We start from the raw sequence: 12727 nt of genomic DNA, 5'->3' as shown, positions 1-12727 counted from the left end.
AGTTGGGCTAATTCTGACCGGAAAACGACCCAAATATCGGAGTATGGCTAGCTGCCCCATGGCCTTGTCCTATATACGGATCAGGAAAAAAATACTTTAAAAATTTCAGGGGCCTTTTTTATGACTTTCGGGGGCTCTTTTTTGGCATTTCGGGGGCTAATTCACCCCGAAACCCCAAGTATTTTTTCCCCTGATACGGATAAGTGAGTGCCCTAATGAGTCCACTTTTAACTCGTGTTTTTAGCCTTTTTTTCTTTACTTTTCCTTTCCTTTCTTTTTCTTTCCTTTCCTTTTTTTTTTTGTTCAAAGAAGGGGCGGGTCCATACGCCAATTAGTGACCTGCCAGTGGTATTAAGATATGGTCATCTGACCGTAATTAAATGCCCCTACCCCCTGAGCATCCGCCAATTTGTGCTACGCTCTACCTTATCTTAAATACTCTAGCCTCCTCCACTCACTTTCAACCCCATTTTTAATCACTTTTATTTCCCATTTAACTCCTTCATTAAACCTCGAAACGCCCCCAAATACTTGGGGCTGGGCCTGGATCACGAGTATATACCGTAGAGATCAGTGGTATATACTAGTAGTGAGTTGGTTGATTCAGAAGTACGAAGCCACGTACAAAAGTATAATCGATTACAACAGTTGTGGGGCCGACATCACGAGTATGCCTTCATAGAATAAAGGTTAAAATATTCACTTCTACTTTCAAAAGGACTGGCCCATTTGCTTTAAAAAAAAATTGTAAAGAGTTATTATTATGTAATTTCTAGAAAAAAATGTCAATCACATGATTTACAATGAGTCTAAATACATTGATTTGCCGAGTTGCTTCCTTTTATCAAATATACACGTAAAACAATGTGAGGACAGACTGTGCGGATAGCAAACCGCACGGACGTTCCGTGCGAGCAGAAAACCCACATATTATGTCTGACGGACAAACGAAACTGGTAGGACAAACGGCGCGGTCACAGCGGTCGAGGTTGAATCCCCCACAGGCATTAGACGCAATGCACTGCTGTGTACAAAGTGAATAAGCATGCATGTGCAGTGGCTTATTTCACGAGAATGCCGATGAATTGAATATACCCATGATATTGAAAATATATTGTGAAAGAAAATTGATCTGTGTAGTTGTAGGGTTACAATACTTTTACAACCAGGCATAAACAAAATCATTCACCACAATTCTAGGATATGAATTGCAGGGCAGCCCTTGAGGAAAGACTACACTCCATCAATGACGCACATGTGTGGCAAAGCCAAACAGAAAATCGTCGGATCGTGTAAAATTGATTTTATGGGTGATTTCGGGAAAACTGTTACGTATATTCAAAAACCATGGTAAAGACAAGGGCACAGAGGGAGCAGGGGGTTATGACGCCCAGTCCCAGAACGGCGGAGAAAGTAAAACCTCGCAAGGGAACGAGCCAAAGAAGAAACGATGCCACACAGCACGCACAAAAGTCAACGAGTGGGGCCAATGGAAAGTCTGAACGGTAAATGTCAATGAACGTCAGAAACTCAGAATGCATCACGATATGTTAGAAGAATCGTACTGTTTTTATATGTGTAATTTTGAATGTAGCAAGGTATCCAAAATATAGCCTACTAAAACAGACCCCAAATTTTGTGGTCATCATTACCCTAACCCTAACCCTAACCCTAAGTTAACCCTAACCCTAACCCTAACCCTAACCCTAGAGATAATGATAAACACGAAATTTGGGGTCTAAAATTTGAGGTCTGTTTTAGTAGGCTATATTTTGGATACCTTGCTACACTAGCGCCGAAAATATTTACTGCCCTTACAGAAGCGGATGTAGAGGGGGGGGGGTTGGCAGTAGGGGCGCTGGTCCAAGAATGAGGATCGTCCTCATAATAGGGTGTCTGAACGATTTTTCTATTTTCAATTTGGGATCGTTTTTCACCATTTTTGTTGGATATTGGAATAAAAAATGTAATCAGAATAATACCTTTCAAATTTCAAGACTCACCGATGTTTCTATCAAAAGATACAGCCCCTCAAAAACTGTGCAATATTCATAGCATTTTGGTCAGAATTGACAGAAAAGTGGTTCACGCAGAGTTATAATTTCTGCTCAAAAGCTGCACAGCTAATGCACAGCACGATATGCAAAGCGTGGAGCAAGGGTATTTTCAAACTGTTGTAACAAATGATCCCTTGGGACTAGAGAAAAAATAAGTGCATGGATATATTCTTGACAGCTGGCCCAACTTATTCCTCGGGGGAGCAGTTTGTGAAATTGGTAAATCTCCGAGTTACCATGGAAACGATGTTTAAATCGCTGTTTTGAGCAAAATATTTTTAGAATTCTGGGGGTGGCCCCCTATGGGGAATATGGAGAAAAACCTGCTCTTTCATATGACACCACATTTATTGAGTTTCACCTTCAGGATCATTTGTTATAAAGGTTTGAATTTCAAATTTGTCATAAAATCATTGACCAATTTTGCTTGGTCGCGCAATGCACATAGACCACATAGGGATGCATGCAATCTCTATGGGAAAGATTTTAGCACACAACATCGGGTGCGCGATCAGACACCCTACTCATAAACAAGGATATCCTCATAAACGAGGACAAAATGCGTCCTCAAAAATAAGGGTTGTCTGCATTTTTGAGGACGTTTTTTTTCATTGGCGCTCTGGGGGTTTCATGTTACAGAACGGCCTGCTGGCGATGCCAAAAATGGATTCCCCGGGGGAAAATAACCCTAGTTCACCGTCTACTTTTATGGGTTGTCCGTCTTCCCAAGGATTTATTGCTTATAATGTGAAAGTCTCTGTACAATGTCAATGTAAAATGCATCAAGAAAATCATTGCAGAATCCGTTTTTTGCATCGCCAATGCACCGATCAAAAATATGAAACGTCTGCAAAAATGCAGACGGTCCTTATTTTTGAGGACGCATCGGTCTGTGTTTACGAAGACGATCCTCGTTTATGAAGACGATCCTTATTCTCGGACCAGCGCCCCTACTGGTTGGGGGGGTTGCATCCCCCCCCCCCCCCCAACAAAAATCCGGGGACCATTTTTTTAAATCTTATCTTTTTTTTTAAACTTGTAATTTTATTTTATTCTATTTCTATGTATTTATTTCATTTATTATTATTATTATTATTATTATTATTATTATTATTATTATTATTATTATTATTATTATTATTAATTTTTGGGTGGAGGGGGGGGGCGGGGTTGGGCGAACAAATGTCACAGAGTCCCTTGCCCCCCCCCCCCCCCCATCAGCTTTTTTGAGGACACGGGCCACCGCAGAAGTGACAAGCTAGGCCAGCGTTGCCGATTCTCATCCCCAAAATCCCCACATTAAAAAAATAAATAAAAAAAAAAGGAAAAAAAAAAAGAAAAAAAAAAAAAAAAAAAAGAAAGAAAAAAGAACGCACGCTGGAGAGAAACCCTTTCAAGTGCAAATATTGTGAGAAGATATTCAACTCATCTGGTAACTTAACCAAACACATGATAACTCTGGATATAACTGTGTATTTAACTGTTACTTGATTTAAAAAGACGTTATCATGCACTGCTTTTTATGGTCTCCATTGTGTTAATAGATGCCAGGAAAACATCACTTACGGGGTTCAAATAAACACCCAAAAAAAATCGGTTCGCCGCTTCGCGGCTCGTGGACGATGCTCCGCATCGTCATTATTGGTCAACCCCCCCCCTGAGCAAAAAGCTAGATCCGCCCCTGCCTTATAGCTATCAATAAATAAGGTCTAGATTCTAAATCTTACTTGATAATTAGATCTATTAAAACAATGATGAAATAAATAGTCTAGGTCTAGGGTCTAGATCTAGATCTAGTCTAATAGTTAGATCTAACTTTAGATCTAGATCTATGACAGGAACTTAGAATTAGATGATCTAGATTACTAGAATGAGTGTTTTAAGTTTTTGTAGATCTAGACATTGTATTTAGACCCCCTCCCCCTAGGGCCTATGAATGATAATTGATAATAATTAATATAGACCCAGCACTATGCACGTAGAACTGTCTTTAGCTTACATCTAGCGCATGCGCATTACGTTCATCCCCTCTCGGCCTCATTTTCGTAAGTTGGCGCCTAGCCTAGGCCTAGAGTAGATGGGACCTTCACCCTGATTGGCTATATCTGGCTCCCTAGGCTCTATGTTAATTTGTTTATAATAAAACAAAGATTAAAAGAAAGTATTTTCTTTCACTAAGTCTAGACAACTCGCCCATCTGCCGACTCCAGAAGTTCCATAAAATAGGAGATATCCAGCTCTTAAGTAGGCCCTTCCTTCTACGCCAATCAGTACGTGAGAGCCTTGAAATAATCAATTTCATGTCACGAAATTACGTTCATAATTAGACAGGCCCGAGGAAATAGGCGTGTCATTGCCCGGACAACAATTTTAAAACTTTGCGCAAAAGTAAATTAACTCATCAGCGGCTAGCCTTGAATGTCGAGTGCTGAGAATAAGGTACTATGTGTGAGACTACACTAAATTTGTTTCACGCACGATGTGATCGGAGCTCATACATATTCATATATTATTTTGCAAAAATCTCTATTTTGGGCTCCAACAATGACATCACTGTTCACAGTTTTTCTTCTCATGTTGAGATGGCTGTAGCTATCGGCCTAATATTTTTTCTTTATATTTTCTATCAACTCTCCGTCTAGTTGATCTAACAGTTATAATCCCTTGCCTTTCTTTTTGTTTTCATTGTCTTTACTTTTGTAGGCAAGATATGATGATCTCTAACAGTAAGACACCGAGACATAAGAGCCCAAATACAGACAAATCATCCGTAGAGAAGAGACAAAGAACTCCAGCTATAAAGCAAGCTGACAAGGAAGAGGGTAGTGATGAGGATGATGTTGGTTGCCATTTTAACTTGCAATCCAATGAGGAGGATGCACTCCAGCAAAAGTTGGATATGACAAAGAGAAGTGGTAGCAAAGCAAGGAGACGACACAAAATTCAAGAATTAGAGGAGACTGAATTCACAGTACCAGCTGTCAAAGAAAAGGATGATGAAACAATAGAATTGGAAGAGAATGAGGAGAAAGAAGAGAAGGAGGAGGAGGAAGAGGAGGAGGAGGAGGAGGAGGAGGAAGCAGAGGAGGAGGAGGGGGAGGACAGTGAGAATGAGAAGAATACCTTGGACAAAGATGATTCAAGTTCACAACAGCACCCAAGTGCAACAAAAGGAGGTGAAATAATAGAAACAATGTTTTAGATACAGGGATTTTATTCAACAAGCTTGAACCTACCAAAGGGAATTTGAATTGTATTCAGTGTATTGCTATCTCTACCATGTGCTTAGTAGATTGGCAGTGGAGCATATTGATAGAAAATGTTAATTGCATGGAGAGAAAGAAAAAAAATATTGATTTCATGTTCTAAAGCCCAAGTAGTTGCAGTAGTAGAAGGATGTGCATGAATGTAAACAGTAGTAATAGTAGTAGTTGTAGTAGTAGGTAGTGTAGTAGTGTATTAGTAGTAGTAGTAGTAGTAGTAGTATAAGTATTAGTAGTAGCAGCAGCAGTAGTATTAGTAGTAGCAATAATATTATTGGTTGTAGGGTACAAATAGAAGTGGTTAATTGTCACTAACGATTGCAGAAAAAGAGGAAGGAACCGGCAGGAGAGAAAGGATTTGTTGTAGTATGAATGCAACTCCACACAACATTGCACTGTATATATGTGTTGTAGAGGCATTGTGGTCTAGTGGATATATCACTGAACTATAGATCACAAGGTACAGGGTTCAAATCCCATCTGGGCATTAACATCCATTGACAAGATGTCAATCTACATTTGCCACTCTCCACCCAGGTGTAAATAGGTACTTTGGCAGCTCAGCTATAAACCAAGGGTAATAATGTCTAGGCGCCATCCATGAGGGACACTGTGGAATGGACATGAGCGCTATATCAGTTGCTCTTATTAGTATTATTGTTGTTCGCCTAGAGGCCCTAGAATAACGTGAGACATCATTGCACTTTTCCCTTGATGCCCTTCTCAAAAATGAGAAACTTTGACCACTTTAATGTCAATTTGTTTTCGGCACTGATAGCATCTATTTCCAAGGAGCCAGATCCAGAGAGTGATGATGATGATGATGCACCACCAGATGTATCCTCCTTCTCAGCAAGCAGACAAGAGGCCCTCGACTCCATCTCACAAGCTCTACAACAAACAAAGAGGTAAGGTCAAAGGTCACAATTTCTTCCTTCAAGGGGTAATGGTAATTTTACAACAAAGAGTACCGAAGCTGTGACGTCATCAAAATCTAATTTTAGAATTTCTCAATTTTTTTTTTATATGCTCTGGCTCCTAACCATTAGGAGCCAGAGCATATAACACTGAGTTCCCATAGGACATATATTTATTCAGATGGTCATATCTCAGCCAATACTTATCATATTCAATTGGTTTTTGACATTTGGACATTATTTTTGATGCTCTTTCGGAAAATGAAGAAAAAATTGAGAAATTCTAAAATTTGATTTTTGATGACGTCACACTTCACCACTCTATATGCTCTTTTGAAAAATACTTCGCTGTCAAATTTTAACACTAACCGTAACCCACAGCCTAACCCTAACCTTGACTACTAAAGAGAAGGTTGAGTTCAGGGGAAAGGTGAAAAATAATTTGTGAGTGTTTTCATTGTTATTATGCAAGTGTGGAAGAACATCAGAGCAAAAATGTTCCTTGAAAAGCATGGCTCTTCAAATGCTTTCATATTATAAATATGACATGTAACAGCTTAAAAAATCGGGCCTCATTTTTATGCCACATTTTTGTGTCGCCCCATATACATGCACATCTTTCTGTTTACAGTGCTTGTTACTTGCCAAGACTGGGCCAAATTTCTTGTCATTTTAATGATTCCAGAACGTTGAAGTGCACATCAATACTATATGCTATATGATCAATCTTTTCTGATCGTTTCCACACCATTTCTTTCACAATGCAATCGCGTGACCAGAACTCAATTTTATCTTTAACCCAACACCACATCTCAAATATAACCCTTAACTGTATCTTTCACAAAATGAATGTGCAGAAATTATGAATTGTATTATTGGATAGCAGTGTTCAGCATTTAAAGATGCATAGTACTAGTAGTGGGCTCGAATGGGGAATTCAACACGTTCAGGTGTTTACCCTATACCAGGTTTTGTCAACCACCAGGATTAGCCTGCCGTTTTATGACCAACAGGCCTTACGTGTATGTAATGCTCTGCACTTTCCACTAATCGTCTCATATGGAAAATTTGTTATCTTTGTTTTACTTACCTGAAGACTATCGGAGAGACTAGGGGGTATATATCTTGATGGAACCATGGGTTTGTTGTGTGCAAGACTTGTACACCCATTAAAGGTATTTCCACCAAGTCTGGTGTGAGTGAAAACAGACCTACTACACATGAAAACTGACTATATACCGGTACTATCTTGAAACTTCTTGAAAATAAGATTTGATCTCATCTCACTCAAAGAAACATCTTTGATAATTTTCTGCAAAGTGGTGGTCATTATAATTATGTTGAAAAGAGTAAATTGCCTGTAGATGTTGTGGTACGGGGCATGCACATACAATGTACATACACTTTAAATTGCCGCAGTTATCTACCAGAACTTAATTATTATTTGGATGAAAATATTCAATGCTGTATTTGTTTTCTTATTTATTTGACCATATTGCATTTGACTGATAGATAGTAACATAGCCCAAGATATTCTGCAAAGAAAGGGAACGTTTCAGAATATTTCACTGGTTCAGAGTAATCTCTATTTGACTGGATAATTCTATTTGGTCTTCTTTTCAATTTATGACTTCAGATCAGAGGAGAGAGCCAAGGAGAAGAGAAGGAATCGAGATAAACTCCTGAAGCTACAGAAAAATCGGAAGAAGATTTCTCTGGAGCATTCCCGACTACCAGAAGATTTCTTGTCTGAGGTTGCTAGGATACCAGATGTGTGAGTAGACTTGAAATACATGCTCTTTCTTCATTAAAACGAATAACCTAGAAACCATATATGTAATTGATTTCCTTTATTTTTTATATCAACCAAATTAGAATTACAGCTATGTCCAGCTATTTTTTATGCAAAACTAAAGTATATTGCATTTGCATGTAAGTATTAGAATCATTCACCAAATCATGTTCCCATTATGCAATATTCATATAATGTACATGTTTAAAATTAAAGACCAGTTTTGGAAACGCCCCTGTCTCAAAAAATGAATATGGAAGCTCTTATTACCAGTCATGTGAAAGAATATGTTTTGACTAATATGTGATGATACAAATTTTGCCGGGAAACTGCCTACTAATTGATATATTTGGTAAATTATAATATCTTATTTGGACCTGATGGATGTCACGCACGTGTCGCATAGTCCCATATATATACATCTTTCTGTGTACAGTGCTTGTAACTTTACTAAGACTGAGCCAAATTTTTTTATCATTTTGATGATTCCAGAACCTTGCAGTACACACCAATACTTATATGCTAGATGATCAACCTTTTCTGATCGATTCCAAAACGTTTTCTTTCACAATGCAATCGCATGACCAGAACTGATCTTTACCTTTAACATGAGATCTACCTACAGACAGCTACATGTACATTGTACATGTGTCTCTTAATAGTATTTGTTAAAATGCTCTTATGGTGTTGTTTATATCTTTATTGATATTTCTTTACAAAAAATGGTGATACATATTATATCTTGTAATGCTATGGTCACATTACCCAAAAGTAGCCTGCTCGGCAGCCGAGCGGCGAGTTTTTAACCAATTCTGCCCGGCGGCTGCCCGGCCACCGAGCGGCGGCCGCCCAGACACTGCTCGTTTTTAGGGCATCGCTCGGTCGCCGCTGAAGTTTTAGCGCGGAGTTAAAATTTGGGGGGCGCCTGCTCACTTTTCACTCGCCGCCCAAAATACGCTCGGTGCCTGGGCGGTCGCCGCCTGGGCACCGACCTAATCGCTGGGCGATGCCTACATTCCAGCAGCGACCGAGCAGGCTACTGATCGGTCGGTCGCTGCTCTGATTTGTGACCATAGCTTAACTCGCATTCCAAATAACCATAATGATTAAGCAACAACATTATATGTTTAGTATGAAAAGAGTGAAAATTATGTTGTGTAATTTGTTTTAAAAAAAGCAAATTTCTTCTTTTGACCAGACAACTCACTGAGCCCTCACTTGCTACTCATACTTATCAAAAGACAAGGGAGGATTCGCATCACACAATGTTTGATACTGATAGCAAGATGGACTTTGATGAGGAGGAGCACGACTACATTCCTCTATCCGCGGATGAGCCCCAGACGGTTGAAGGCTTTGAGGTTCATGCAATCTCTCGCAAGAAGAAGGCCCCGCCTCCTAAATCGGACATGGCATTGGACTTCTTGCAGCAGCAGCTGTATGGAGCTAAGATCAAACGGGAATCAGGTACATGCTGAAACTTCACCTTTCTTGAAAACCTTCAATGTGTTTATGAGCTCAAAACATTTGTAGATTTCTTGGCTATTGAATTACAAAAAACGAGTTGAAAACATAAATACAAAAGTTGTGCTCAGTAAGTTTCCTTTTCTGCATTCATCAGTTTATCTTGGTTGTATTTATATGCCTCCCCTTCAAAGTAGCTGGAGGCATTATGTTTTCTGGTTGTCCGTCCGTCTGTACGTCCAGTTGTCATGATCGCGTTATCTCAAAAACTGATTGATGGATTACCGCCAAACTTGGGTCATATATGTATCTTGCAGAGCCAATATCTGATTAGATTTTGGGGTCAAAGGTCACTCATGGGGCTCATTATTGTGCAAAAAGAGCTTGTGAATGCATTCTCATTAAAACTGACGGATGGATTACTATCAAACTCAAGACGTAAGTATCTTGCAGAGCCAATGAACTGATTAGATTTTGGGGTCACGAAATCAAGTTTCAAAGGGTCATACATGTTTATGTAAAATAGCTTGTAATCACGATATTCTGAGAACCTGTTAATGCATTACAATCAAACTTGAATTTTAAAATTGCCTCTGTTTTGGTTTGTTAAATCGCTCTATGGCGGAGGCATCATTTTCGACTGCATGCATCCATCTAGTTTCTGTGTATTACTAAAACTTCTATTTTTTCTTCATATTTCATTTTCCCAGTGATCAAACACAAGGCTAGACTACTAAAACGACAAGGAAAACCCAGTCTTGCTTTCCACAATCCAAAAGGTAAGTATCAATCGCTTCAAAATAAAACGTGACTAGGTACTCTTTCTTCCCCCTTATTTAAAAAAAACAATTCTGACACAAGATGATGTTACTTTACAAAGCATATGAAAAAATGAAAATGAAATGGACTGAACCAGACTAATTTGATAGTAAATATTTCACTTTGAGTATTAGGAAAAAAAAGTTGAAATCATAAGGTTGTTTTTAAAGGTAATACAAAGTTTTGGGAAATTTTGAAAATTGGGTGGATAGTGATTCTTTACAATTTTGATATATTTGGATGCCCCTGTGGATGTAGTATAAGCATTAGAAAATTTAGCCCCTAAAACAAGTCTACTTTCGAGCAAAATTTACCTGTGCTCCCGGTAAATTTTGATAAATTTGAAATAGCGCCTATGGCCGTACAATGGTAGCTGCGACCATGAAAATCTCGGAATATAATAGTTGTGATAAATAATTTTCAAACAGGAATAGTTAATCGGTTGATTTAGTCAAGAAATATTGTTTTATATCTCAATTAATATCTTGACCTTGAGAGGGAGCTATACAACATAAAGTGTATTATTTACAATTTCATAACTTTAGACTCGATTTCAACCGTGACAACGATCACTGAATATTGTAGGATCGTACATGCTTCCAATATGTTCATCTGAACCAAATTCATGGCCCCATACCAAAACTTTGTATTACCTTTAAAACTTCAAAATGTACATGTTGTTCATCCCAGAATCTTATTTACCATGTTGCTGCAGGGTTATTTTTGTTGTCCATTGGATAGAAAAATCTTCATGAAAGTGACAATATTTTGCAAGTGCAAACAATCTCAAAATATTGGATTCCTAACATGTTTACAGAAAACAGTTTCCCTAAAAAATGTAGTTTCTTTGCCAGAATTTATGCCCGAGTCAAAGTGATAAGTTTTAGGTATATTTTCTCGGGAATTGACTATTTTAGGGCCTAGTTTGTCAAACTCTGAAATTGAATGATTTGATAATTAAAATTAAAATTTGATGTTTTCAATATGAAGGCAGTGACTGGTGCATGATATTGGGTTCAGATACTTGGGGGGAGGTGAAAGAGCACAACTCTAGTGGATTAAATGCAGATTAAAAAGGTGAAGGAGCACAACCAGGGCTCAAATTAATCTTTTGTCCACAGGGGCTCTTCCAAAATTTAAAAAAAAAACCAGTGAGCCTTCTCACGGGGGCTCTTTTAGTACTGACGGGGGCTTTTTTTAAATACAAATTTTCTTTAAATTGGTACCCATGATACTCCTAAAGTCTTTCCTATTTCATCATTATCATTAATAGTCGGCATTATTTCCTTCTTACAACTTTACGAGTTATAACATGCAGCTAATGGTCAGATCTCCTCCCTCTGTACAAAATATCTGGTCCAAGCCATACATTCGCCTCCTTGCCATCAGGTTTCCTTTTACTAATATTAGCTTTCGGTTGATTTACTGGTCGAGGTTCATTATTTGCTGGTCTTTTGGAATCACCAGATTTCAGAGGATTCACGATTTTCACAACGAAAAACTTCTCCACGTTTCGGTCCTTGCGCGATCGCCTCTAACTCCGGCAATACAATACTATCCGTAATACCCATAGAGATGTGGAGATGGGAGATATAGCTCAATCTTGCGGTGAAAAAGCATTTATTTCTTTACATTAATGGCAGCCTCTATAGACCGAAAAATTTGAGCGAGAAATCCTGCACGCTATTAAAATATACTTCCATAGTTCCATTTCATTGGTTTAAGGTTTGAAAGTTGAAACTCAATATTGTGTGAAAGTTAACAGAAAAAATAATCTTTATTTTATAATTCCACGGGGGCGATTTTTAATTTTGCAATCGCCCTCGTGAGCACTCTGACGGGGGCGATTGTGTAGCTCACGGTGGGGCGAATCGCCCACCGCCCCGTGTATTTTGAGGGTTGAGCACGACTCTTAGTGGATTAAATGCAGATTAAAAAGGTCATTGAGAAAGGTGTGTGCTTGGGGGGGGGGCAGTTGTAGCATATTCTTTTCAGTCTTTTCTACTCTTGCCTTTTCTCTCTCTTCTCTTACCTCCCCCCCCCCCCCTTCCAATAGTAACAGTGGGATATTTAATCATACCCCTTTTTAAATTGACTTGTTCTGTTTTTGTTTTGTTCATACAGAAAAAAGGAGAAAACCTAAACACCAGGGAAGTATGAGAGCAACAGCTGCAAGCCAGTGAACTATATTCACATCATTTTATTCTTCTGTACATCAACTGAACATGTGTTTGTTTAGAGCCAAAAAAAGGCAATATTTTTTGGTTGGTTTATATACGTTTTAATGCCCCTCTGACTATCAGCAGATATTTATTTTTGGACTTTACAAAAGTGAATTGTTATCTTTAAATTTATTTAAGACACTTTTTAATCATGAACAGGGCTCTGTATGCAACACGTGCTGCAGTCAAATAG

At 38.5% G+C, this 12727-nt stretch overlaps 1 protein-coding gene across 2 annotated transcripts; it reads left to right on the top strand.

Moving 5' to 3' along the window:
* Window positions 1-1211: 1211 nt before the first annotated feature.
* LOC100889024 (myb-like protein X) lies at window positions 1212-12622 on the top strand. 2 transcript variants are annotated; one of them, XM_030987240.1, is made up of 7 exons: window positions 1212-1505; window positions 4761-5230; window positions 6099-6228; window positions 7874-8011; window positions 9228-9496; window positions 10204-10272; window positions 12437-12622. In XM_030987240.1, exons 1-7 carry the CDS (start codon window positions 1348-1350, stop codon window positions 12493-12495), a joined length of 1293 nt encoding a protein of 430 aa, XP_030843100.1. In that variant the 5' UTR covers window positions 1212-1347; the 3' UTR covers window positions 12496-12622. The 2 variants fall into 2 exon arrangements, with proteins under 2 accessions (XP_030843100.1, XP_030843099.1); XM_030987239.1 differs by having other exon boundaries at window positions 1213-1505; window positions 4761-5233.
* Window positions 12623-12727: the final 105 nt, after the last annotated feature.

This window comes from Strongylocentrotus purpuratus, unplaced genomic scaffold, assembly GCF_000002235.5.
Source record: "Strongylocentrotus purpuratus isolate Spur 01 unplaced genomic scaffold, Spur_5.0 spur5_scaffold_16, whole genome shotgun sequence".
In the NCBI taxonomy this organism is placed as follows: Eukaryota; Metazoa; Echinodermata; class Echinoidea; order Camarodonta; family Strongylocentrotidae; genus Strongylocentrotus; species Strongylocentrotus purpuratus.
Note: the sequence above shows the minus strand (reverse complement) of the source record. Positions and strands in the feature narration are given on the sequence as shown.